Source organism: Alternaria metachromatica (assembly GCF_023757995.1).
Source record: "Alternaria metachromatica strain BMP 0045 chromosome Unknown scaffold_1, whole genome shotgun sequence".
Taxonomy (NCBI): Eukaryota; Fungi; Ascomycota; class Dothideomycetes; order Pleosporales; family Pleosporaceae; genus Alternaria; species Alternaria metachromatica.
The window spans coordinates 611,331-638,238 of record NW_026055492.1 but is presented as its reverse complement, the minus strand read 5'-3'; the positions used below and the strand labels follow the sequence as shown (position 1 = coordinate 638,238).

Here is a 26,908-nt window from a genome sequence, read left to right as displayed (position 1 = left end):
CATCGCCTAGCTTGCTTCGCTCAAGGGTTCATGCCGTGCTTTCGGGATGTTTCGAGAGGCGTGTTGGCTGTGGATGCAACCGAACCGTGGCGAGCGTTATCCAAGACTTGGCTTGCGCTGCACGAACAAGGTTATTTGGATGCGAAAAATGGGTACCTCTGTCTGGAGATGCAAGTGAAGTTCGAGCGGGTGACAGCTCGGTGATTAAGTGGGTGGCAAGCTCCACTCGTACAGTGGCTACTCTATTCATGGAGGTGTACTTGCAATCGATGTTCCTACACACTCTCGATTCGATATACGGATTTTTATCGCGGCTCGATTCCTGGAATCATGGTTTTCTTGGGCGTTGGCGTGCTCTTTGTGGCCTCCGCCGCCGCCAGATTCGCGCCTCGCTCTGCGGAACCCCCCATGCGTCTTGCCGATCGCCAGTCAGGAAACGTGGCGAACATCAAGCAAACAGCTGATGGGGCAATTCCCCGTTTCGAATGGGAACAGTCATTCTTGACGGATGCGACCCTTGAGGAAGCATTGACCTCGGTATCAGCCGACGCAAGGTCGCTTTTCCAGTTTGCTGCGCACAATATTGCCAGCGACTCCGTCCCTGAGACAGAGAGTACTTTCAACGGCCGCGAATGCAAGGTCTTCCCTGGCGATGAAGATTGGCCGGCGGACGCGAGCTGGTCGTCGCTCAACGATATCACCAACGGTGCTCTACTGAAGCCTCTCCCCCAAGCACATGTTTGCTACAACACTAGCCTGGCTGGCGCAGACCAGAGCGCCTGCGATGCCATGACCAAGTCGTGGACCGATCCGTTTTCCCAGTATGTAGCCTTTGAAATTCATCTCCACATACCCAAGTAGTCATCGACTAACTTACATGAACAGGCTCGACGACCCACTTGAGATGCTAAGTCCGATGTACCAGGGCAGTACATGCCAACCACCTCAGCTCTACGATAGTAAGGAGTGCACCCAAGGAGGCTACTCTGTCTACGTCGTAAATGCCTCGACTACCGCTCAGATCCAGCTGGCGCTTAACTTCGCGCGAAACACAGGCGTTCGCTTTGTGGTCCGGAATACTGGTCACGATTTTGCTGTAAGTGCTTCGTCTTCGATACCTAATCTTCCAGTCGCTGATGGGTCTTAGGGCAAGAGCGGTGGTGCTGGCTCTCTTAGTGTATGGACCCACGGATTGAAAGACATTGCATTCCTCGATAACTACGAGTCTGAAGATTACACTGGACCGGCTATGAAGGCTGGCGCAGGTGCGCAAGGCTTTGAGCTTTACGCTGCTGCGAGAGATTTCGGCGGCACAGTCCTTGGCGGTGAATGTAAGTACCTACTATCTAGACATGTTTTGGGATAGATGCTGACTTTTCTTGTGATACAGGCCCTACTGTTGGCGCAATGGGTGGGTGGATCCAAGGTGGTGGCCACTCACCTTTGTCCGGCCACCTAGGCTTAGGCGCTGACCATGTGCTTTCCATGGAGGTCGTCTTATCAGACGGTCGTTACGTGACTGCTGACAAGAACAATAACCCCGAGCTGTTCTGGTCATTACGCGGTGGTGGCGGTCTGACTTTCGGTGTCGTAACCTCCGTCACCGTCAAGGTACATCCAGACCAACCCATTGCCTCCGCCAACTGGGTCGTCACTACAGGCAAGAACGTCAGCACCGAAGCCTTCAAGCAAGGACTCAAAGCCTACATGAAATATTTCCCACAGAACGCCGATAACAACACTTACGCCTACTGGAAAGTTTTCCCGGGCCCCGATTCCATCATGATGGATATGTCGCCTTTCTTCGCTCCCGGCAAGACCGTCGAAGAAGCCAAAGCTCTGGTCGACCCTTGGGTAAAAGACATGGCCGCACTCGGGATCACTGTCGAGCCCGAATGGACGCAGTACAACGGCTTCTACGACGCGTACAACGGCTCTTTCCCCGTGGAGGCCGTTAATAGTAATGGTGTAGCCACTACCTCGCGCATGATCCCACGTTCCAACTGGGCCAACGAATCAATCTTCAACGAGACTTTCGAAGCCCTCTGGCAAGCCGTCGACGAAGGTATGGCGCTGATCGGCTACAACATGGCGCCATCATGGGAGAAAGGCGGACGCCCTGACAACTCTGTCAATCCAGCTTGGAGAGACATGCTCGGTTTCATCATCACTGGGACTGTGCTGAATATGACGAATCCAGCTGCGGAGATTGTCGAGGAGCGCCTCAACATGACTTATGGCGTTATGCAGAAGTGGCGCGATCTCACACCCGGCTCCGGTTCGTACCTCTCCGAGGGAGATCGCCTTGAGCCCAACTTTCAGTGGTCGTTCTGGGGTAGCTTCTACCCGCGTCTCTTGGAGGCGAAGCGCAAATATGATCCGTTCAATCTCTTCTGGGCTACTGGGGCAGTGGGCAGTGAGTTCTTCAATGTGCGTAGCGTTGACGGTTTGCCGAATGAGAATGGGAGGCTTTGTGTTAATCCGAAACCAACGCTCTACCAGGCTGAGGGTCCTGACTGGGTTCCACAGTAAATGGATGGTGTCATGGCGACCAAACGTGTATAGATCCGAGATCAAGGGGTTCTCAGTTTATGCTGATAGGAACTACCATGAAGGCGGATGAGCCAAAGTGCGTACAAAGGAGTTGGACACATTGAAGGCTTTGCTTTTTTTCTTGGCAACGAAGTAGATTACTAGCGTCGATGAGGTGCAAGGTATCGTCTTGATAATGATGGTCTACATTGAGAGCATCGTCTCTTGTACTGTCTAGGTATCATATGCACATGCCACGTCAACCTCGTCCAGGGCCAGTGAATGCTTCTCCCATAACTACATAACCTTCCTGTTGTTTCCATCCGATCCCAACTCCAAAATCAGACCATTCAAGTTCAAGCGTTGAATATTTCCGTTGTGTATGTCGCGGCGTCTTGCTTGGCATCATCATTCATGAACAGCCGAGGGGCTGCACTCAGAAGCTTGGGTTGCCGTTGATCTTGAGACCGCTCACACCGTTGGCAATGCCTTCAGCATCGAGTCCATTCGTCATGCCACTTTGGTAGTCGCGAGTGATCTCGTCGAGCATACCAGCACTAGCAGCGACGAAACCCAAGTAGGGTCTGCTCGGGTCCAGGACGCGGGATAGGTATTCCGGGTGGAACTGGACACCAACGAACCAGGGATGGTCCTTGATCTCAATAACCTCCATACGTACACCAGCTTCATCTTTGCCGACAAAGCTCAGACCGCCCTTCTCGAGCGTCTCAATGTAGTCAGGGTTGACCTCATATCGGTGACGGTGGCGCTCTAGGATCTCCTCCTTGCCGGCGTACAAAGCGCGGAGACGAGACCACTCGCTGCCTGGTTGGAAGAGTGTGGGACGGAGACCGAGACGCATGGATGCGCCCATGGTGCTCTTATCTACCTCTGGCATGAACATGATGAGCTTGTTCTGCGCCTCGCCGTTGAATTCCTCGGAGGTTGCGTCCTTGATGCCGCAAACGTTACGAGCGTACTCAATAACGGCAATCTGCATGCCGAGGCAGATACCAAGATATGGCTTCTTGTGCTCACGCGCCCAGGTGGCCGCTGAAATCATACCTTCTGTGGCACGTTGACCGAAGCCACCCGGTACCAGGATACCTGATGCCTTGACGACCTCGTGCCAAGCGTTGTGGTACTTTGCAGGGTCTGTCTTCTGACACTTGGGCTCCAGATGGTCCGAGTCGACCCAGCGAATGTCCAGCTTCCTCTTGCACCGCATCGTAGCGTGTTCCAACGATTTGATGACTGACAGGTATGAGTCCTGGAGCTCCACGTACTTTCCGACAAGTGCGATCGTGACCGGGTCGTGGAAACGAGTGTCGTGGCCAGTGAGCGACTGCCATTGCGCCCAGGTATGGTTGCCCTTTTGCAGCATTGACGCCGAGACTGAAACTTGCTCGAGAGCAAGGAATTGGCGTACCATCGGAATCAGTCTTTGTTGTTCGAGAAGCATCGGTACTTGGTAGATGGATGGCATGTCACGGACAACAAGGACTTGTTCGTTCTCGACCTGGCAAAAGTGGGCGATCTTCTCGACAGCGGAGGCTTCAAGTTCGCGCTCGCAGCGGCAGGCAATCTAGTACTGTCAGTCATCCAAAGTAATTGCTAATGTGAAAGGCTCGACATACCAAATCTGGGATCAGACCATTACTCCTCACCGCCTTGATAGCCTGCTGCGTAGGCTTCGTCTTCTGCTCGCCGTGGATAACCGGGACATACGAGACGTGAATCTGCATGAAGTTGTTCTTGCCCGCACGCCTCCTCAGCTGGCTCATAGCCTCAATGAAGGGCATGCTCTCGATGTCGCCCACGGTTCCTCCCAGCTCAATTATGCAGACGTCCGGCTCCTCGCCTGAGTCATCGACGGGTATCCGCGAGACCTTCTCGATCCAATCTTGAATCGCATCGGTGATGTGTGGGACGACTTGTACGGTTTTACCCAGGTAGTCGCCCTTGCGCTCGCGCTCGATAACGTGCTGGTAGATCTTGCCAGTGGTGATGTTGTTGTCGCGGGTGAGGGTGATGTTGAGGTAGCGCTCGTAGTTGCCAAGATCGAGGTCGACTTCGCCGCCGTCGGAGAGGACGAACACTTCGCCATGCCTGAGTTTTTTTCAGTCTATATTCACGGTACGGTTGGTGAAGCCTACTCCTTCGGGTTCATAGTTCCCGCATCGACATTGAGGTACGGGTCGACCTTGATCGACGAGACGTGCTGGGACGTCAGTATGGTCGGTAAACCGCGTCAGTCCATTGCACTTATCTTGAGGCCGATTGTCTTGAGGAGAAGACCTGTAGAGGAGGCTGCGACGCGTCAATCAGCTACAGCACGCAAAATAAGATCCTGACGTAGAAGATGATGTACAGTGGTGCACTTCGGCTACACACTGATAGCGATGGTCTCATAGAGGCTGGTATGCTCTCATGAAAGTCAAACTTCGCGTGGAGCGTCATAGACGCGCGACACTTCTGGCCCATGTCAAATAGCTTACCTATGATACCCTGTGTGTACGCGTTAGTGGTGATCAAAGGCGCGGCAACCTGCAGCTTACCTTCCCCACGCCGCTGATGACGCCGCCAGACACAAGCACGTACTTCATGATGCTGTTTGGTGCCTCAATCGGTTATGGGGAAGGGGAGGGAAGGAAGAAAAGTCGAGATTTCGCACGCGTTAACTTTGAAAGAAAATCGGCGCATGGACCCTCTAGCGGGGCAGATCCGCCCGCACTAGCGCCCTCTCGAGGCTTGAGGCTTGCGACCATGATCCTGCAGCGAATCTTAATCCGAAGCTTCATTTCCTGAGAAAAATTGTCTCAAGCCCAGTGTCTTCTTATATTAAGTTCAAATACGAGCTATCAAATGGTATCTTGCTCCCGTCCGTCGAATATCAAATGCATTACAATGTGACCGCCTCACCGAGTCTTCAGACCCCTCCTGTGTTGTATAAACGCCATGCAAACGTTCTCAACGCTGGCAACTTTGGAACTAAAATGAAACGTCCGAGGGGAATAGGGTTCGTTCATCATGTCGTCAAGATGCAAATCGGTATCTGCAAAAGATGCTCCAGATAACCCAAATAATAACCCACATCGCCCGCTGTAGATGATGCTCATGAAAATGTAGATGCCTGAGAGGTGTGGCGAGGTTGTCATTCTCTACGCCGTCGCTTCAGCTCGTCGTCTTCCGTATTGTCGTGTTCTTGGCTCGCGGTGAGTCGTTTGCGTGCCAGTGCCTTCTCGTTGCCCTTCTTCACTTGGATATTGCACCCTTGTAACTTCAATGCCCGAGTGAGCGCGCTGCTTGGCCGCATACCCGGAAAGTCTTTGGCTGTGTAGACTGTGAAGACATCGCTCAAGACCTCGGTGAGTATGGGCGAGAACCCTCCCACGTGAAGGTTCATAGGATCGATGCGCATAAGGACGAACCGGAGTCGGTACTTGCCATGGGTACGGCAAGAGAGGTCTGGAAAGCAGAAAAAGCAACCCTCGGCGTCATGCTCATCCTTTGCTACAGACGGAGAAGCTACGAGCTGGCCCATTAGTCGTCGCGTTGTTCGTCGGTCAGGCTGTATGAGTGCCGTCTCTTCGTTCGTCCCTTCTGCGTTCCAGAGCGTGCAATGAACCACGTTGAGCGAGTAACGAAGCTCTTCTTGTTCAGCAGCACCGGTCTTCGGATCCGTTACTAGTAGCTGGATGATTGGCGGAGGGTCAATCACCCTGCGGTCGCGTTCTCCGAACCCACATGCTCGCGCAGCGATGGGTTGTTGTCGCACACGAAGCTCGTAGTTTAGATTCCTATCTGTGTCAGTCAACGTTGACCTACCCAGGCGGGAGGTGTTCCTACAGTTGTTCGTTGTACACAGGCTGTGGTATCGAACCCGGCAACGGAATTGTTCGATGCTGTTTCTGGGGCGGAGGGGCTGTCGCAGGGGTCTCTGAATACGAAATAGATCCCAATGGCGCCGCCAGAGAGCCGCGATGTGATTGTGAGTGCTGATGGGAACCGACGGACCCGCGGAATGGAGTGCTACTTGATGCATAGCTTGGTGTGTACCCAGGCGAGGGCAGTGGAGGGTAGGCTCTTTGCTGCGAGGCTTCTACTGGTGAAGTGAGAGATGAGTAGGGCTGCTCGTGGTGTTGGCTGTGGGGTTGGTTGGGGTGATAGTGGCGGGGCTCCTCGTACGGATACCGGTGTTCAGTTAGTCTTCGCGGCCCTCTGCTGTCAAACTCGGAACGTGGTGAGATGGGGGGACCATATTGCTGGGGAGAATATGGTGGGTCTGATCTAGGTGGGGTGTAAGGATTCGAGTGCTGCAGTAGCTTCTCGACGGGGGCTGCTGCTCTATGTAACGAGGACGGCTGAGGGTAGTCGTGTCGTGGGGGCAGTCCAGCATGGATCGAGGGTAGTTGATTGATGGGGGAGCGGAACTGGTGATCCGGGCGTGGTGGTACAGCGTCTGGCGGGATCTCCAGCGGGGGCAGTCGGCGATGGGAGTAGTCGAGAAAGCCAGGGGGCGAAAAGATGGGAAGTTTCTGGGTCTCGGTCATATCTGGAGCAGGACGAGAAGATGTTGTCAGAGGGAGCGACGGCGGCGGAGGTGGAGGTGGTTGGGACATGCGTGTATTATTATTTGGCCGGGCCAGGACACGATGCACGAAGCCGCATTGGGATGAGGGTTGTGTTCAGTTCGGAGGCTCTTTTCAAATTGGGAGCAACGGGTCGTGGTGCAGTGTTGGACAAGACGTCAGGAGTGGGAGCACTGCCTCGAGTGTGGCGGCGTGAGTAGTTTATAGTTGACGGTTCCCTGTAGTCAACCCTGTAGGTATCTGGATCGCCAGCAGCCAGATCGACGGTCGGATGCTTGGATTCAGCAATGGCGACGTTGAAGTGGAGGCGCTCAGACGCCTTAAAACAACGGGCGCCCGGGAAGGGGAAAGGATGCAGACGGGGGTGGGCCCGCAGCACCCTGTTCACTCGCAAGCCTCACGCCAACCGTCAAGAGTAGCCGGCTCGGAGCATAAATTTCAACAAGGACAGCGATAAGTGCAGCGATGGGAGGGCGGATCCGAGCTTGGCGGAGCGGTGCTAGTCCCCAGGTTTCTGACGTGGGCTGGGTGCAAGCGATATGAAGGCCGGGAGATGGGCACTGCTCGCAGGTGACGGAGTGGGGACATGTCATGGCCGACTGGCATGATCAAATGATGGTGATGGCGTCTGGCTGGTGCATGTGGCCTCAGCGGGCGCCATGCAGCAGGAAACTTTGGGAAGTCTAGCTCAGTGAACTGGCTTCGCAGTATTTTCGTGGGGCGTCCGTTGCAGGCTGGCGGCCGGGTAAAAGGTGGACAAACAACGGCGTCCCGGTTTCGCAGGCACGTCTGTTTCGAATCAAGGCGGGCCAGGGTGTTGCACACTGTAACCCGGCGGCAGCCAATATGGAGCAATATGCCAGATATCACGTAACTCGGTCGGTGGGCGCTGGCGGGCGACGCTTTCGGCGAGGGTCCAGATGGAGGTCAGGAGTGGCTGCAGCGCGAACCTGGGAACGGCCTGGAGGCCCATCTGTCAGCGGGCGCGGCGAATGGCGAGGCTGCAGCGGTGCGGCTAAAAGCGATCTGCCCTGCGACGCCTTTCTTGTCCGTCTCCGCGCACCCACTTGGGCTGGTGAACCCAGTCAGGACGGCTACCGGGCTTTTGGAAGACGGCTGCCGTCGCATGCGCCCATCCAGCAGTGACATGAGACAAAGCCTCCGCACCTGGCTATCGGACTCGATGGGCAACGGGCACGGCCGCTTATGTTGGTCGGTGGCTTGCGCTTGACCGCGGTGGGCGACCGTTGTCGTTAACAGCAGACAATTAAGACACGCAGTATGCTGCCAGTATCGCTGCCATGGCGGCGACACGAATCACGGCCCTTCGCTTGCGGCCCTGGAGAGAGTGGCAGCATATTGCAGTCATGGAAGGCACCCGTGGACAAACCCCATGACGCCCAAGTTGGACATGGGAGCAGTTGGACATGGGACGGCAGTTGTCGTCTATCTTTCTATCTGTCTACCACTCTACCACTACCAGACTACACTCTACCACTACCAGATTACACTCTACCACTCTACCAGTCTATCACTGTCTCCACATCAGACGGCAGTCGACCATTTAGAGGAATAGCTGGATTGTCAGAGTAACAGCTGGATTGCCCGAGTAACAGCGTTACAGCGGTCCTAGCGCCTCTCTTATTGCCTCGCTGCTCAGTCTGATATTGCGCCCGCACGGCGTACCTGCGTGTGTGCGCGCGCCCTAGGCTAGCCGCCTCCGCCGTGTGCTACCTCAGGCGGACGCATGTCTACTTTGACACACTCGTCCTCTGCTACCCCTCACCACCCATCGCGACGACGCTGCCCTCGGTGAGCGAGTCCGCCAATTGCTCTCCCTGGCACGTGTCGCAGCCAATCGTCCGCCCGGGCACCTGCCGTCTCTGCCCTCTACTCTACGCGACCACCAAACCGCCGCCCACGCCTCCCTCACCGCCCCGTCGTTTCCCACAGCTGCAACACTACTCTGCGCTGAATCACGTCGCCGCTCCAGGGCTCGATCGACACGCTGCCCGCATGGCTGCTCACTTCGGCAACTACGTGGGTACGTGCGAGGCCACCTCACCCAGACGGGCTGTGGGCGTTCTGACGTGCCCTCTACCGTGGCTCAAAGCGGCCTCTGCTCGGCAATTGCTGCCCTGCCTCGATTCGTGCTGACGGCCTGCAGACTATAGTGGGGCCAAGCCTCCTGCCTCAGCGACTCACGTTCGCGACCCACGTCTGCACATCCTGGCGGCGACGATTCCGGAGATCTTCGCCAACAAGCACATTCTCGACATCGGCTGCAATGCTGGCAGCGTTTCGATCCAACTAGGTAAGTCCAGGAAGGATACCCCTGCCACCTGCTGCAACCGACTATTACCACCATCGACGAGATATTGATCAACTGCAGCCCTCGATTTCCACGCGGCTGCCGTCACTGGCGTCGATATCGATCCCAAGCTGATTGCCCAGGCCGAGAAGCTCCTGGCCTTGCGCGCTTCCCGTGCAACACCCCCCACGAGTTGCGACCCACCCGTCGTCGACTACTTTCCCATGTCGGCCGTGCTCACTCATGGCTACCGGATTGAACCGCACCGCAAGCCTGTCCACACGTCTTCCGCTGCGTCAGCTGCCTGGCCGCGTGTAACCTTCTTTTCTGCAGATTGGGTCCTGCCCTCTGACCAAGATGCTACCGACTCATACCATGTCATCCTGGCATTATCCGTCATTAAATGGATCCACCTCGAACATCGAGACGCTGGTCTGACGACGTTTTTCGCAAAGTGCTCATCGTCTTTGAAACCGGGCGGCTACCTAGTCATCGAGCTCCAGACCTGGGACTCATATCAAAAGGCCATTCGCCCCAATCATGCTCCGCATTTCCAAGAGACCCTCAAGGAGCTGCAACTACGGCCAGAGACATCGTTTGACAGTCTCCTTGCCAATCACGGTCTGCACCTCTGCGCTTCGTCGGACGCACTCCCTCGTCGCATCAATGTCTATCAAAAGGCCTAAGAGCGGTTGGTAGACATATTGGTAGGGATTGACACTCTTCCACTAGCATCACGTTTCATGGCGTTCGGGTCCCAGTCTCTAGTATCGGGATTTACCATCTCGTCTCGCTCGGGAGACGTTGCAAGTCATCCATGGCATTATTCACGTTGACTAATCTCTACACTCGTGCCGCTGCAGCATCTACCGTATCTGGCTCTCATATTCTATTAATCAAAGTACACATGTTAGATTGAACTCGCTATCCAGGCAAGTAGAAAAGTATCCCAATCCGCGGCTAGTTACTACAAACGGCTGGTCTGCGCTCCACTTTCTTGGTCTTCTCTCCGAGGCTGTTCCCTGTCCGCCGATCTTTGGCCCTCACCATCCCAGGTTCTATCAAGCCATGCATCGTACGATTGCGGCAGCTATGCAAGTAAAGATCGGCCGAATAACAGGCTTTTCAAACTTCCGGCCTCGATGTCCGCCTCAGTAGTGAGGCATGCAGCTACAACCTAATTGTGATTGCAGCCATGGCTCCGTAAACGTCTCTGGCGGGCCACGGTAGAGTAGTGAGGTTGCGACATTTGCATTAGCCGCGTTACTACACAACCCGCCACGCTAGCCAATGGCGGCTCGGAAGCTTTTCGGCTTATGCCGGGTACCCATCCTCTGGTTCTCCAGACATTAGATCACATGTCGTCCACTAATGCAAACCTTATTCCACTCCGGATCTCGTGCAGGCCGAGGTTTTCTGCTTATGCTGTTCAATAGTATATCTACTACCAGCCGTGCTATCCTCCTCACAACGTCATCTCAGATGGCCGGCTCTAGATGTTTCGACAATTGATGATGATCGCTCACCGGTCCGTACATTGTGACAAAGTCTAGATGACAGGAGCGTAGGTTCGCCGACTCCATGGCAACATGGTTTAACCTAGCCGCCACTGACCGCTTATGAGCTGTCACAGAACGTGAAATTGCCAAACTCTCGTTGACGATATGACTGCTGATGCTGTGAAAGATGAGATATGACGTTGCATTTCCGTCAGAGAGCACCAATTCCCCGTCTGTACCATCTCAAACAGGTAAATCCCTCGCATTTCACGCTTTGGTCCCTGAAGCCTTGAGGACGGCGCAAAGGTTCGAGCGCTTGGTTTCCCTCATCAGCCGTAGATTCACCTTAGCTCGCACCTTGCGAACCACGTCGACTGTTGAGGAGCTCGCTGGGAGATTATGCCACACCAAGTACAAAGCTTGATGGAGTGGCTGAGTTACCTCTGGGCCGGTGCTGCACGATGCCTTGCCCGCTGGATGCCATCTCATCAATATCTCGTTCGAGAACCGGGGACAGGCCCTATACTTTGAAAATTGAGTTACTAGGTCCCGGTTGATGCGAACTGGCGACTCGGTTGTCGATCCGTCAGAGCGGTAGGCTCATTCGACATAGTCTACAGATCTTGAGAGGTGCTCAATCTCGCAGGTGAAGTCGGCCCTCACGAAAACCCAATGCATTAGCTGGAACACAGCCAAGTCGTTATTCTGTTTTTACCGCATCTACATGGCTGCACAGCTTCGGTAGCTTGGTTTCTCTGAAAGCCGTGCCATGGAACGCCAGTGCAGTATCGGGCCAGTGTACCGTCCACTGCGGCGATTCAAGCAGACATGATCTTGTCGTTGGTGTGGGAACAAGTCCGATGATGCGCTCCCCTGCAGACCAGGCAGACTTGCGACTACTGTTGTCAGCAAGCATACGCCTATCGGGATGCAGCATCACTGCCTGCTTGGTCGCACGACAGCCAATACACTCACCGATGGATGCATCGGCAGTTTGTCTCTAGCCGAGAGGGTGAATCACAGTATATACTGTCATGTCGTGCGTGAAAGCGTCGACTCTGCTAGCCAATGACGATGCGATGCTGCCATCGTGAACGGTGTCGAGATTTGCGATCAACAGTTCGTCCAATATCTACAGCGTCAAAACGATATGCAGTTGCGCATGGAAGATTGACCACTGACGGGAACGCCCTGCGTAGGTATACAAGGAGGACGACCGAGGGATGTCGACTAAACGGGGCGGCCATTGATGGACAACGCATCCACGGATAGCTGCTTCGTGGACACACCACATACCGCACAGCAGCGCATTGCACAAGTGATGCTGCCCAAGAACATGTCGTGAGCTGGCTCGAGTGACAACAAAGCTCCTGCACCCTGCGCTTATCTCCTCGATGCGATCCGCCGACAACGATATGGAGTTGCAGGACATCGATGACGTTGAAGAGTCGCCATTGAGGTGCAGCATGTCGAGTAAGGCGTACTGCCGTCAGTCGTCATCACAACTTCTCATGTCGTTTCAATTTCCACGCCCGTTGCTGTTGTCATGTGTCGCCGTGCGCTCTTGCCGTCTTCGGAGCACGTCTCGCAGCTGCCTCGATTACGTAGGCCAGACAAGCCCAATGACAGCGAGGATTCGTGCAGTTACCAGGGGCCATGCAGAACATAGTTCCTGTCGTGGAACCCTCCAGCACATCGCTCTTGCCTTGCCACGAACACTTGCATTCTGCCCCCGATACACGAAATCCACGTCGGCTAGTATTCTGGAGGAATGCGCTGCAGGGAGCTCGAAACGACCGTTGCCCGCGTCGCGTCGACGTGTTCAGACGAGAGCTTTTCGATGCTCCAGGTCGGCGGTGCGCGGGCTTGAGAAATAGCTTTTGGCCACCTCACCTTGCCGCATCGGAGACTTTTGTACCTTCAACAAATGCTCTTTCTCTCCTCCCCTGGGCCTCGCAGGGACCGACGCAAGACGATGCTAGCGACAGGTTGATCCCGGCCTCTGGAATGCGATGGCAATGATGTGTAGCTGCTGGAGCGTCTGCAGTGGCGGCACCTCTCAGCTTGGATGGACGTCCACTTGCAACTAGGCGGGAAGCCAAGCACTGCACCAGTCGGGCTATATAACCATCAAGCAGCGTCGAGGTACGTCTCACGCGAGACCTGTCGTCACTCCTGACCTGTGTACCGGCCCATGATTCAAGCAGCATAGCTTGCGCCGGAACTCCAGGCTGAGCCGAACAAAAACAACCATCTTCTTCCCTCAGCAGCGCCAGCGAGGTAAGCTCCAGAACCGCGCGTAGCATCAATGCGTCAGCACGTGTCCTGTTCACACCACAGCTGGGGGAGGCGTAAACGAGCGGGCGTCGTATACGGCGCTTAGGGGCATGAAACGGTTTGGTGCTGACCGTGCGATAGGCTTCCTTGACGAGTCTCGCGCGGGCGCTTCTCACGATCCCTCATGCAGATCTCTGGCTATTTGACATCCTGCCGAAGTCAGACGTAAGCTGGATCCTTGCTTTTGCCAAAGCGAATGACCATCCGAGCTTGGTCACACAGAGCTAGACAACACTCAACACGATTCGGCATCTTGCCGGAGCTACGGGATCCACCACCTATACATACGCCATCAAAACCACTCGTAGAACAGAGCAGAGCCACGCCGAGCGCTCATCTCCGCCGACCGACCGCGAGCGCATCGAGCGCATCACCGACGATATGCCACCCGCGAGCGACTCCTTCATGCCCCTCAACATTGAAGACGACGTCGTGCCAGAATGGCTGGATTCCTTTACTCTGGTTGCGCCCCCAAACACCGATCTATGGAGAAGGCCATCTTCGGGCGACATCTCAACCGCTCCCATGCTCTACACTGCCTTGAGCAATCCCTTCATTGTAGCAGAAGTCACGGTCAAGGGAGACTGGCAGCTTGAATGGGATCAAGGAGGGCTGGTAATATTCGCAGGCGCACCGCCAGGACAGACAGCGACGGCATCAACAACCGCAACGCCGACATTGCAGGTCCCAGATGTTGCAAACATCCGGTTGGACGACAGCGCGACGCCGAGCTCCGCCATCTCTCTCTCGCAAACCTCAAGTAATGAGAATGTTGAAAGCTGCGGCACGACAGCCTCACACAGCCCAACAGACGAGTCAGGACCCAGCCCCCAACTAGAACGTGGGCCGCCACCACCATACGACACTCCTGCGCCAGCACCCAAGTGGGTGAAAGTCGGGCTTGAGTTCTGCGGCAACGTATGCCACGCTACAGCTGTAGCCGCCAATAGTGAAGGTGCCGATTGGTCTTTGAGTTCGCTTCCTCCGCTTCAACAACGGCTCAAGGAACTGCGCGTCAAGATGGAGCGCATCGGCTACGCGCTGTGGGTGTCGTACGAGGAAGAACCGGGGATTTGGAGGAAATTGAGAGAAGTCACTTGGTTCTTCTGGGGTGTAGAAGACAAGGCCGTACGCGTTGGCGTCTACGCGAGTCGACCTGCAAACTTTGGCATCACCATGTGGGATCACAGACACCGTGTGGGACTCAGCAACGAACAGCGAAATTTATACGTCGAATTTGAAGATCTGGAGATCCACTAACCAGGCACGTCGCCCTGTTTATTTCTGTCGGTCTATCATTGCATGCAGCGGCTGTTTGTGCAGCCCAGGATCACGAGCAGATGCTCTCTTTGCTTCACACATCCCTAGCATGTCTACATCTCTAATCGTCTCTTCGACCCCTACTTCGTAATCAGTTTTGAGTTTCGGTTCTATGTACCTATTCGCTTTTCGCCGTTCGCGGCGTTGCCTCGGCGCTTGCCACCATCTTCAGCTCATCGCAGCGTCGCATCCATCTGTGGCGACAATACCTGCACTGCAACTTCTCGCATACATATAGGGCTCATCTTACTGTAATCGCCTCTTTTTCTCACGGATGACAGATCGCGACGAGCGCAGATCTGTAATCCGTTCTCGGGTCTGTCATCACATTCCAGTTTTGCTTGCCATCTAGCATCTATCTATTTACATAATAACACAATTATTTGGTACCCGTTTCTACACGCTCTAACGCAGGGTTCTCATTTCAACCTAGACCTCGCGTAAGAACGTGAGTCGGATGCGCGTTGCATGTGGAATGGTGATGATCGGTACTCATGCGGAGCTGGCGCGTTTGGTATCGCGTCTTCACGCCGCCCCGGTGCCCTTCACAGACGATGTACAAGCAGCACACTAAAGTCCCAACGAATGGGAGGAGTCACAGTCTTGGTTGATTCAAGTACTTGAATGACGGCCCAAACGATGCGTGCAAACGACAAAGCTGGTGTTGAATCCCACAACTTTGAGAGACATGCTACTTCCACGACGAGTACCAGGGACTTACGGATACGATTCATGGCCAACCCCCACCGAGTGTTCACGGAGAATAAACCTAAGTTTTCTGGTCGCTTTGAGGAGCTACCTACTCGATCCTTCCCGGCTGATTGGTCTACCACCCAGAACTCCGTAGGGAACAACGATGTTGCTTGTCTATATTCTGTTGGGTCTTGTGTACCATTCAGCTTGTGGATACGGCCATACCATGAAGGGTCGTCAGGCCGAGTATACTATGACTAAGGACGCTCACGGGAGCTACACCACAGCTCCGTTGGTAGAAAGAACGACTTCCTTCCCTACATCATCATCCAATGCGGCCAGCACTCAGCTATTTAGCTCTCAGCCATCTCAACCCGTACTACCGGCCAGTGTGCCCCCCACAGTTGCCTGCTGGGCGACACCGTACTGCGAATCTATCCTCGTGGACTTTGCGCACTGCTACAACATCTCTGGAACGCTGAAAAGTCCCAATGGCGACGATGGACGAAGCGAAGTTTACCAGCGTTGTCTCTGCAACGACCGAGGAACTGTGTACAAAGAGTAAGCGTCCCTCGAATCACCTCCCCCCCCCGACTTCCTCTAACCGAACAAACAGCATCCTAACGAACTACCAAGCGCAAAACACAGACAACGTAACGCAGTGCTACGCATGCATGAAGCAAGCCGGCATCGAAGTAGACAAGAACAGCGAACCCAGCCTACAAATGCGGTACAAGATCCATAATTTCTGCAACACCGCAGTGCCGAATTTGTACGATTTACTCGCTCTATTCCTCGTCTGGCTCAAGTCCACCGACGAGCCCGTAGACAATAACACCGAGCTGGGCAACATACCCTCGATATCTACCTTAGCCGATCGCTTCACAAAGACGGATGTAAATCAAGCTACTAAAACGGTAGCCAGCTCGGCTCAGAACACGGAGACATCGTGGCTGGGGAGTACGCTTACTGCTGGCGACGTGATACCGACGCAGTACTTACAGCAACTACCGAAGCACTGGCCGTATACAAGCTACGGCGCGGCAAGAAAGGCAGGCCAGACTACCTCGTTTCCGTTGACAAACCCCAATTCGACAAGTCAAACGGTGGCATGGCTATTCCATGAGATGCTGTGGAATCCACGACCGCTTTTCACTCCGCCGTCAGCGAGAGGAGAGGAGTATGAACCAGGGCTTGCGGACTGGACACCAGCGTTCAGGAACGGTGATGCCCTGACTGCTATCCCTTCTACCTCCGCCGCACCCGACATCTCAACGACGAACGTCGAGTCGAGCACTTCGGATCCCACAGCGACGGCAGCATCAGAAGGGACGATGACGCTGGGTACTTCCATGACTTCGACAACGCTGTCTACATCTACGACGATTGCTGTTCTTACAACGTCCGTCATCATGTCCACGTCCATGTTGATAGCCTCCTCTGTTGCGATTCTAACAACAACGACAACAACTTTACCGCCGACCTCTTCGTCTCCTCCATCTTCTTCTTCTTTTTCTTCTTCTACACTCACCTCACAGGCGCTCGTTCCTAATCGTCCAGAGTACACACAATACCCTGTTCTGAGCAAACCACATGATGCGAGAGACGTCACGACTGCGTCATCTCGAAAGGCACTTGTAGATGCCCTGGCTGGGCCTAGGCAGGAAACTGGGAACGAGGAGGAGTCGATTAAGCAATTGTGGGGTGAGATAAGAAGGGTGAAGAAAGAGATGAATCGCTGATATTCGATCGCGAGAATGCAAGAGAGGAGGAAGATGTAACAAACAAACCAATATAAAGGCTATTCTTGTCATAATTACGTATTAACTATCTGTTCTACTTATGATACCACCTCCCAAAATGAAGGGGTTTTTCTAGACACGCTTTATACCGAAAACGCCAACCCATGCCCCTATATACAAGTCCTGTAATGAGACTCCATGAAGCGTATATACATAATGCCGTCTACTTCTTCTTCTTGGCCTTCGGCTTCACTACCTCTTCACCTCTGCAACAAGGTACGGGCCAATGACGCAAATAGCAGTCCAGACCACCATCGCACTCTCAACAACAATCGTGTACGGCGTCTTCCAAATAGGCACCTCCTGCAATCTTACGTAAATCGCGTAAAATGCAACGTAGAAGAAGTGGTAGACAAGCATCCAAGGGCGCGTGATCAATCCCGCAAGCATGCCACAGGGTTCACTGACGCTCTTTCCGCCGCGCAGGAAGTACTTGAAACAGCCCTTCTTGATCAGCTCGAGGTACTGGTTGTTGGCGGCGAAGAGGCTGTACAGCGCCATGGCCAGGATGTTGATGACGGATGACCCGTCCTTGCGCTTCCAGTGGAAGGTCGACATGGCGGCGAGGACGGCAGAGGTGTCTTCGAGTGTGGGTACGTTGACGGGGGAGAGAAGGTTGGAGAGTAGGACGACGTCGTTGAACGCGACTGTCATGCCGCCGCCGGTCAGGGGATGGCGCATGTTCATTGAATCGCCGAGGAAGATGAGGCCGGCTTGTTTTTGCGTCGTAGGGGGTAGGAAGCTATTGGGCATGGAGCGTAGTTTACCCGCTTCGATTGCTTTGCGGAACGCGGGCTGGACGCAGGCGGGAAGTTGGGGCAGCGCGACATTGAGCATGTGGTTCTTGACACCGCCGTTCTTGGGGCTCGCCGACGGCAGGTGTTCGGGTATGTCGACAAGAATGCGCGTCTCGTGTGTGCCGATTTGGTAGATGAGGATGGGGGGTGCGTCGGCGAGGATGACGTGGCCGTGGTTGGGCATGGGCAGCTCGGCGTCGATCATTTCGAGACCCCAGAATTTGCTGCGCACTTGGGGTTGGTTGGGGATATATTCTTTGCGGAACTTGGAGGCGTAGCCGTCGGCTACGAGGGTCACGGCGCCAAAGTAGTAGTCTTGCTCCCCGGCGGTTTGACATGACACGCCGACGACTTGGCCGGTGTAGTCGCTCTTGACGACGGATGTGACGGTGGTCTCGACGACGGTGACGTTGGGTGTGGACTGGGCCTTTGCTCGCAGTTTGGAGATGAAGCGGCCGTGGTGGAAGGAGCGTCCTTCGGGTGCTCTCGAGGGCCCGGAGGTGATGAGGTTGTCGGGGTAGGGGATGTGGACCTCCTCTTTGCCGTAGAAGATCTGGTAGCCGTGGCAGGGTATCGCATCGATGTCGTCGAGGCAATCTGGGGCTTGCTGTCAGCGTTTCACCCTAGACGTGTGCTAGGAATGATTCAACGTACCCCTCATGCCCAGCTTCTCCAGAGCATTGACACCACCCGGCTGTAGCAGCTCTCCTACAATCCTGTCCGGCTCCTTCAAGCTCTTCTCCAGCAGTATGACGCTTCGGCCCTGCTTGCCGAATGCGACAGCAGCTGCGCACCCCACGATGCCTGCGCCAATGATGACGACATCAGCTTCATGGTGCACGCGCCGCCTCTCTTCGCGGGAGTCGCATGTGTGTGTGGCTTCGATGGTAGGGACGGATTGGGTCGATGTGCCTCTGTGTCGCAGCTGGGGAGACGGCGAGGCAGAAACTCCAGGCGGGAGCTCTGCTAGCTTGGAACCGGAATACATTGTGAGCATGGTTGCGGTTGCTGGGGTCTGTTGAAAGACCGTGTTGAGTGAAAGGTAAAGTTGATTGCGCAGAGGAAGGTGCGTTCCAAACTCAGTGGGGCGGGTGAGGCGCCGCGATAAATACTGGGCGATGTGCAGCGTGGAGAAGGAGTGTGTGTGTGGAGAAGTCAATCAGCCTCGTCGAAACGTCACACGGGCGGCGCGAGGGTAGAAATAAACTTTGCGGAACGTCAGGTCTCGTGCAGATCAAGGGTCCGGCATGCAACCGCGTCGTCGTGAGAACGAATCCGAGTGGCGACCTCACGATCTTAAGCCGCGAGATTGATTGCAGGGATCGCGCTCACCGCCATGGCCCTTTCTGCCAGGGGTATCACTCCCGCCTGGGCGATGTGGTGTGAAGATCATCTCATCTTGTCGGAATCCGATCTTGCTCGGCTTTTCCTCGAACCATGTCTGGCCTTCGGGCGGGTCTTCGGTCTCCGGAAGGTGTATGTGTTGTTCGTGAAGGGCGATTGTAGGGTGGGTCGGCAAAGACATGCACCTGGGCACCTGCATAGCATTCACGTGTTGGCTACCAGGCACCCGCATCAAACTTAGAATCGTCGCAGGCACACCACAGCGACAAGTAGTCGATGCAAATCTCCTCTCTATGTGGTATATACGTTTCGCACAAACTCTATACATTGGGAATTCAGAAAGCAACTCTGCCGAGCTGAGTATATTCAAAGCGCTGCACAAACGGCGCCGCGTACGCTACGGTAGTCAATAGAAATTACAAATAAAGCCAGTACATGGTATGATGTAGGTATATAGTGGTGATCAAGCAAGCATGCGTCTCGTCGTGGTGAACCTTCCGCCTGTTTGCCTTTGCCCACCCAAGTCCGATTAATCCCCGGATCGTGCAAGCCATTGTGTCGTCAATGTGTGCCAGATAATCCGCCCAAACGAAGGAGATTTAGGAACGAAGAGCCCCAAAGAATGTGCCAGTACGCCTTCAAGGCCCAAGGAAACGTCTCGCCAATAAGGGGCCTCCGCAATGCGTAAGAATTGGAAGGGACGACCGGTGGAAGTTGTATGTACATATGTACGAATATACACAAGATCATGAGTACGTCTTGATGTGTTGCTGAAGCTTGGCGGTATTGCTATCCAAGGCGTCTAGAAGGCAGAGCCGGGGCGCTGGCTCGAGGGGGGGAACATCGGCGATGCCATCGGGGTATCGACTTCCATGATGGTGGATTGCCGGTCAGCGAATTGTGTCTTGCCGTCGGAAGGCTGGGCTGGGCCAAGGTGCGAGTTGCGGTAGTATGCCTCGTAAAACTCGCTGAGTCGAGCATCCTGCCCCTGTTGACCCGGTGCAAGCAGGTTGCTTGACTGGGGACGGCGCTCCGTCTCGTCGTCAGTAGACGCAAGGATCGATGTGTGGCCGGATTCGACTGTTGAGGCGGCAGAGGCTGAACGGCCCGCCTTTTGCTTTTGCAAAACCTGAGTATGCGAGTCCTTCTTTTGCGCTGCCTCCTGATATGCTTGGTATGCTTGGAAAGTGCTTAGCCGGTTGCCACTGCTGTAGATGCTGCTCGCGTCGCTTCCGTCTCGTTCATGGTGTGGCGAGTAAGTTCGTGCCTGTAGTTGGGGTTGGAGAGCGGGTGACGAAGGTTCAGAGTCTTGGAAGAAAGTTAGGGATGGCCCGATATATATCTACTAAATGCTAAAAGTACAACAGACAACGCACCAGGAAATCGCGTTACCTACTCGGCTCGTGGACCTGCACGCGAGGGTAGTCGTACTCGGGCGATGGAGAGCGGGACTCCTTCCGCAAAGCATGGCCAGGGATAGATGGCAACTTGGCTGTGGGTGGGTTGTGGGGCGAAAGCGGTGTTGGTGATTGACCAGGCGAGTTGTGGTAGGATCCTTGCTGTGACTTGATGGCATTCGCATCTCCGGAGTGGTGCGATACCATGAGAGCTGGCGCGTATTGCTGACGGTTCAAATCGGCTGGTGACATGGACCGGGGAGATGTGAAACCGTCGCTGTCGCTGTCGGAGCCACCAAAGTCAGGAGAGGTGGTACTACGCGGGTGACCGGGCGAAGGAGGAACTTGAAGAGACATGTCGACAGCGCCGTTGTGGTTGCGTCTTCCACTGAGCTCGGCCTCAGATGGGCGGAGCTTCATGGTAGGCGGCGAAGCTCGTCGTGTGGATGGTTCTTTGGTGGCGTTGAGGTTCAGGCTGAGCATGCTGTTGTTGTTGGACTGTCCCTTCATGAGCGGCGAGTTGACGCTTCCTCCGACCAAGGTGCTGGTGCTCATTGTTGGATTATCGCCCATGACAGATCCTGCTCTTGAGGTGGGTCGCGACTGGGCGACTCCGGCGTAGAATCCGGCCTCGATGGCGCGGATACCAAACAGATCACCCTCATCCTTCTCGCGTTGGTTCAGTTCAACAGTGTCCTCCTTGGGTCCAGCCTCTAGCTCGGTTTGCTTCGCGTTCTTCAACCTTGCTATCGTTAGTTCACGTCAAGATGGTGTCAATATTGATACTTACTTCTGACGGTTGTATAACACCTTGATGAATCCACCGAGGATAGTAATGACCAACAGTGACAAGAAGACAACACTGTGCAGTGTCAGTCGTTGCAACACTCTGTATCTTTCTAACAACTCACATGTACTTGTATGCCAACTGCAAGTCGCCAAACCAGTTCGACATTATGATTAATATTTCGCGGTGGCGGACAGTGCTCTTGAATTATGAATGTGTTTTGCTGATATCCTCGTAGGCGGTACACTGGATGTATAGGCTAAACCGATTACTGTCGATCCAAGTAGTGTCTATCGTTGCGTAGGTAGCGAAATGAGTGTCGGGTAAAAGCCGTGGGAATCCAAATACGGAAGGCGCAGTGCAGGACGATGCTCGGAACGAAAGGACGTGTATACAAGATACACAAGAAAGAGTGACTGGGGTTGCAAGTCCTTGGAAGAGCGAGGCAAAGACGAGCAGAGCTACGGGGGATAAAGAGTAAAAGAGCGTAGCCTCAGAGGCGCGCGCTGACTGCTTCAGTAGTTTGGCGCTATCTACACGACGTCGGCACGCATGGTTGAGATCTAAAAGCGGAGGCGACAGCCTAGGTCCTCATGCCCGCTCGTGAAGCGAGCGTCGAGGCCAATCAAAGCAAGCACGGTGCCCTAAACGGAAAGCGATTCAGGTGCGCTAACGGAGTTAGTTGAGGGTTTGTTTGAAGGCGTTGTGACCCGGCATGTCCATGCAGAGCCAGCCCTGCCCTCGTGTCAGTGCCCTCCGAAGATTCGGAAAAGCTCTTAAGCTCTTGTTCGATGTCAGTCTGGGCGCTCGTACAGCGTAATGACGAGTCTCTCCACTGGCATTGATCCATCCGGTGGTGTTCTGTGTGCAAAGTAGAGGGCGTGGCGCTGATGATGCCATGGCAATAGGAGCGGCAGTGACGGCAACCGAGCAGTCAGAGCCTGTGATGGCACAGCTGTGGCGCATCAGGCGTGGAGCCATGTCGTGTTGACGGTTCATCTAAGCATGATTCGCTTCTCGTCCCGTCGTGCCCCTGACGGCGAGTTGGGACAGCGAGAGGAACAGGCATGGCGGCTGTTCAGGCGGCCTATTCGGTCCCACTTGGATGAGCTTGGCAGGGGAACAGGACTCCAAGTTGGACCTGGCGCCTGCGGAACTGGCCACTGCAGATGCTTTTTTCAGCACAATGTGCCCGACACCCACGCAGGGCATCCTTTTCTCGCGTTCTCGCCATGCGATGCCCATCTCCCGGAGTGCCTCCGCTTACTGCAATCTCCCGGGAGCTCGGCAACAACTGTAGCATCGATTATCGATCTCGAACCTCCACTTCGAGTCGATCAGCATGTTCTGTGTAACGGTCACAGTCAAGACCTCAAACACCAAGGCGCGTGTTAAGAACGCAAGCGATGCAGCAGGTGCAGGGCGCAGCTGCAGTCGATCGCACGCTTGCGCTGAAAGATGCGTGACAGGAGTAAGACCTGTCGCACCAGGATGCAATGGGCCAATATCCGTTGAAACGAAACGTTGGCTATCCGCTTCTGACTCCTCCAGCGGCGCGGTAGCTTCTGTCACGACCGATGCATGCAGAGGAACAGAACCCTGTCCCGCGGTGTATAGCGAGTACGATGTGCCTTAGCACGCGGTTGCCGACTTCCGGACAGCGCGCTGCCTTCGGCTTCCGATGGCAGTAGACAACGACCAACAAATAGAGCACATGCATGAGAACGAGCAGACTGACAATGCCGTCATTCTCCGGCGTCAGAGGAATGAGATGCCCTTAGCATTGCCTGGAAATACGGCGACCGTTGGCGGAAAGAGGGTCAGGCATTAGCTTGGCGGGACCTGGAGTTGAGCGGTTCCACTATTGCCAGTCCACCTCGTACTTTTTTTTCGCGCCGGCGGCGCCGCCTATGCCTATAGTATCAGCTTCAGGGACAAAACCTCATCTCACCCTGTTATGCGAAAAGGAGTAGGATGCCAAGTTGGGAATTGCATCCTCTGCACATGTCGCCAGTGGGTTCGACATGACCAATCGTGGGTGCCTGGCAAACGCTCCGTCGCGCTATCGATTGTAACTTTCAGTCCGGGGCGCCATCACTCGGACAGCCAAGTGTGGTGGTGTCATAGAGAACTTAGGTCCCACGGACGGGACGTAGGTCATCACCCAAGGTTCCGCTCCGTCTTGTTGTAAACAGTGCCAAGAGCCTACACTTGCCTCTGTCCCCTGAACCGCACGATGACTTCTTTTGCGTCGCGTGTCCTCAGTGTTGAGGCCTGGAAAATGCGCCTCCAATGTGACCCCAGAATCGCCCGAGCGCCGAGTTACGGCTCGTGTATGTAACGAGGCAGAGAGATTGTCTACTCCGATACCTCAATCTCAACGCCCACTGGCCGCGCATTATCTTCGCGGAGAACGTCCAATAGACCGTTATGAAGGAAGTCACAGGCACAGCATCTCAAGCAAGCTTACGGCGTATGACAATCATTTTCAAATGGTAGGAGCGACTCAAATCTTGGGGATGTCATGCGCACAGCTATTGAGTATTCGAGGTGGGAGGTCTTGGCAGCTCGCGATGTATGGCGTCATACGCACCCTGTCTAGTGGCTACCCTTGTCAAGGGCGCCCCTCACACACTTTCCATCCTACTTAGCACGAGTCCGCCGGCTAAGTTGGATTGCACAACAACCTACAGCTACAATGGTCTCGTCCCTTCAGACTTCTGATAATTCCAAAGTCGTCAAGACTGAGCCACTTGACAACAAAGACGCCAAGTGGGCGACACTCAAAAAGTAAGTATTCGGCTATTTTGGACGCCTCAAACCATTCTCAAATAGCACCAATACATCTCAGTCTATGGCATTCACAACGAAATCACGCCAGGGCCTCGCCGGATCTCTGCATCACCCATTAGCCAACACTTTGCTGACAATTTCTAGAATCACCTACACTGACCCAAAAGGTGTTGAGCGCACATGGGAATCCGGAGAACGTCTCACCCGACCACCGGGATCCGATATCGACGGCGTAGGCGTTGCAGCCATCCTCCAGGACCCAGCGAAACCCAATGATGAGCCTCGGATTCTGCTGCAAAAGCAATGGCGTGCGCCCGTTGATGCGACCGTCATAGAAGTTCCGGCTGGCTTGATGGATCCGAATGAGACTGCAGAGTCCTGCGCCATCCGTGAGCTCAAGGAGGAAACGGGCTATGTTGGAGAGCTCGTCCCAGATAAGACCGTAAGAAATCCTATCATCTACCATGCAAGCATACGCTGATAACATGTCTCCCATTCTAGTTTCGGGTTACTCCAATCATGTTTAATGGTAAGTAGTGCTCGGAAATGGCGCTTGCGACGTCATCAGTATGCCGCTCCTGAATCTTTTCTTTTGCATCCGGAAAGCTTCTGCGTGATGATGCCACACAGGCAACGGCCGTGCACATTCGACATACAAGCGCTACGCATACATTTCATCATACGCACACTAATCTCCATCCAGATCCAGGGTTCTGCAACACCAACCTCAGGATGATTCACGTCACAGTGGACATGTCTCGCCCGGAGAACCAGAACCCACAGCCGGAGCTTGAAGAGAACGAGTTCATCGAAACCTTCTCCGTCCCGCTGAAAGATCTATGGGATGAATGTATCAAATTCGCGGAACAAGGATACGTTATTGACGCAAGAGTCGGCTCGCTTGCGGAGGGCATAGAATTCGCTAAGAGATGGAAGTTGGCATGACTAGCCGACAAGCCTGCGAGGCACTCCCGTTTATGACGTACCAATTCTTATGGATGTTTACCCATAAATGAGCCTCTCCATAGACATCTATCAAAAGTCTGCTAGACTGCTACAGAATCTGCCGCGTATTCCTCGTGTACCAAAATGTTCTCACCACATAGGCCACAGACGACATCTGTCGAAACCCCATCAATCAAAATCAGTGTTGGTTGCAGCACCCTCCCACTCGTCCAACAGCTTCAAGGTGCTCTCGCACTTCTCCCTAATCACTTGATGCGCATCTTCTCCTAATACCAGTCTTATCGGTATATCCTTTCCTTCAGCACACCCGCTCATAGTCAACACATCGACTATAACCCGACAAGCTTTCGCAGTATCTCCTCTCTGTGTGCCATGTTTCCCTTCCAGCCATTTCCTCAGCTCTCCCACGTCGCCATCCTCATACACATCGATATGCTTCTCGCTCTGCACTTGCACTCCCTCTGCAAGAACAGCGGTACGATAGTAGCCTGGCTCAACGACGGTAACAGAGATACCAAGGGGAGCGAGCTCTGCGCGCAGTCCTTCCGTGATACCCGATACAGCCCATTTCGTTCCCGCGTATAGAGCGTAGCCCGCACCGCCCTGCCAAGATACCACCGATCCAAAGTTTGATATGGTGCGATGGCCAGATGTGGCACGTAGATGGGGTAGAAAGGCTTTGACGACGTTGAGGGTACCGAGCACGTTCGTAGTAAAGATTTTGAGATCTTGTTCCGGGCTGCATGTCGTCAGTAGGTCTACTAGCCTGGATGTCAAGCTCGACGAGACACGTACGAGGTTTCTTCTACAGCGCCTACGAGCACGTAGCCTGCAACATTGGCAAGATGGGTGATGTATCCGTATTTGTCGTTGGCTTCTTTTGCTACCCTCTCAAGCTCTTCCAGCGGGGATGTGACATCCAAAACCACTGTATCGGCGCCTGCGTTTTTGAGTTCGGCGATGCGCGAGAGACTCCTAGCGCTGGCAATGACCTTGTGGCCTCTCGCCAGGGCTTCGAGGGCCAAGCATTTACCGAAGCCGCTTGAAGCTGCTGTGATGAACCAGACTGGGGTTGGAACGCTCATGTTGGAGTAATTCGCTCTTGCGACAGTGTAGAAAGAACTGGGCGAGAGGCGTCAAAGTGAATGAGGAGTACGCTGTTCAGTGCAGGTTCGACGGACGGCCTTTAAACAGCCTCATGGTTCGGCAGCCCCTGCACATGAAAGCTGTCATCGGTAAGAGCGATGCAACATTCTCGTTCGTGATTACGCATCATGCCCGCGGAGCGCCATCATCCATAGAACAGCCTTCCATGTGCCCACCAAGCGGTTCATTGAATGCTTGCAGGCGGTTGGGTAGAGTTCGCGTGGGTGCTTGCCTTGCATATGCACAGCTGACGGAAGCAAACGGAATACCAATTTAGGAAGCTGGCGAGCCGAACAAGTAAGAGGAAAAACGTTTTGGGCACGATTGGTCGGCTTATATAACGGTGGCGTGCACCCCTGTACCCGTGCAGCCTTGCAATGAACACGGATCTATCCTAAGGATGAATCTGACAACGCCGCTCGTGGATGCGATAGCCAGGTTTCCCATGGAGAGCCCAGATACCCTTCGATTAGGGTAAAGATATAACGTCCAGCATTGCCGACTTGCCATAAATGTCTGCCGAAGTGTAGTAAGATGGCGTAGTAAGCAAGCACTACCAAGGCTACAGGCTGCTTCGCATCCAAGAGTCTGT

At 54.4% G+C, this 26,908-nt stretch overlaps 9 protein-coding genes across 9 annotated transcripts; 4 read left to right on the top strand and 5 right to left on the bottom strand.

Moving 5' to 3' along the window:
* Nucleotides 1–330: 330 nt before the first annotated feature.
* J4E83_000208 (uncharacterized protein) lies at nt 331–2,532 on the top strand (the record flags this gene model as incomplete). The annotated part of the gene is made up of 4 exons (XM_049327171.1): nt 331–821; nt 886–1,096; nt 1,148–1,331; nt 1,391–2,532. The coding sequence occupies 4 exons, from the start codon at nt 331–333 to the stop codon at nt 2,530–2,532; spliced, it is 2,028 nt and encodes a 675-aa protein (XP_049193316.1).
* A 436-nt stretch (nt 2,533–2,968) lies between these two features.
* Nucleotides 2,969–5,138, bottom strand: PYR7 (CTP synthase; the record flags this gene model as incomplete). The annotated part of the gene is made up of 6 exons (XM_049327170.1): nt 2,969–4,117; nt 4,170–4,641; nt 4,689–4,753; nt 4,888–4,918; nt 4,997–5,040; nt 5,091–5,138. The coding sequence occupies 6 exons, from the start codon at nt 5,136–5,138 to the stop codon at nt 2,969–2,971; spliced, it is 1,809 nt and encodes a 602-aa protein (XP_049193315.1).
* Nucleotides 5,139–5,686: 548 nt separating this feature from the next.
* Nucleotides 5,687–7,085, bottom strand: J4E83_000206 (uncharacterized protein; the record flags this gene model as incomplete). Its single annotated transcript, XM_049327169.1, has 2 exons — nt 5,687–6,332; nt 6,382–7,085. The coding sequence occupies 2 exons, from the start codon at nt 7,083–7,085 to the stop codon at nt 5,687–5,689; spliced, it is 1,350 nt and encodes a 449-aa protein (XP_049193314.1).
* Nucleotides 7,086–13,652: 6,567 nt separating this feature from the next.
* J4E83_000205 (uncharacterized protein) lies at nt 13,653–14,531 on the top strand (the record flags this gene model as incomplete). The annotated part of the gene is made up of 1 exon (XM_049327168.1): nt 13,653–14,531. The coding sequence occupies one exon, from the start codon at nt 13,653–13,655 to the stop codon at nt 14,529–14,531; it is 879 nt and encodes a 292-aa protein (XP_049193313.1).
* Nucleotides 14,532–15,958: 1,427 nt separating this feature from the next.
* On the top strand, nt 15,959–16,410 carry J4E83_000204 (uncharacterized protein; the record flags this gene model as incomplete). Its single annotated transcript, XM_049327167.1, has 2 exons — nt 15,959–16,180; nt 16,210–16,410. The coding sequence occupies 2 exons, from the start codon at nt 15,959–15,961 to the stop codon at nt 16,408–16,410; spliced, it is 423 nt and encodes a 140-aa protein (XP_049193312.1).
* Nucleotides 16,411–17,278: 868 nt separating this feature from the next.
* On the bottom strand, nt 17,279–18,880 carry J4E83_000203 (uncharacterized protein; the record flags this gene model as incomplete). The annotated part of the gene is made up of 2 exons (XM_049327166.1): nt 17,279–18,480; nt 18,538–18,880. 2 exons carry the CDS (start codon nt 18,878–18,880, stop codon nt 17,279–17,281), a joined length of 1,545 nt encoding a protein of 514 aa, XP_049193311.1.
* Nucleotides 18,881–20,029: 1,149 nt separating this feature from the next.
* On the bottom strand, nt 20,030–21,579 carry J4E83_000202 (uncharacterized protein; the record flags this gene model as incomplete). Its single annotated transcript, XM_049327165.1, has 4 exons — nt 20,030–20,535; nt 20,624–21,366; nt 21,415–21,486; nt 21,536–21,579. The coding sequence occupies 4 exons, from the start codon at nt 21,577–21,579 to the stop codon at nt 20,030–20,032; spliced, it is 1,365 nt and encodes a 454-aa protein (XP_049193310.1).
* A 2,530-nt stretch (nt 21,580–24,109) lies between these two features.
* J4E83_000201 (uncharacterized protein) lies at nt 24,110–25,149 on the top strand (the record flags this gene model as incomplete). Its single annotated transcript, XM_049327164.1, has 4 exons — nt 24,110–24,201; nt 24,349–24,646; nt 24,706–24,733; nt 24,908–25,149. 4 exons carry the CDS (start codon nt 24,110–24,112, stop codon nt 25,147–25,149), a joined length of 660 nt encoding a protein of 219 aa, XP_049193309.1.
* A 189-nt stretch (nt 25,150–25,338) lies between these two features.
* On the bottom strand, nt 25,339–26,255 carry J4E83_000200 (uncharacterized protein; the record flags this gene model as incomplete). Its single annotated transcript, XM_049327163.1, has 2 exons — nt 25,339–25,909; nt 25,966–26,255. The coding sequence occupies 2 exons, from the start codon at nt 26,253–26,255 to the stop codon at nt 25,339–25,341; spliced, it is 861 nt and encodes a 286-aa protein (XP_049193308.1).
* Between the last annotated feature and the right edge of the window lie 653 nt (nt 26,256–26,908).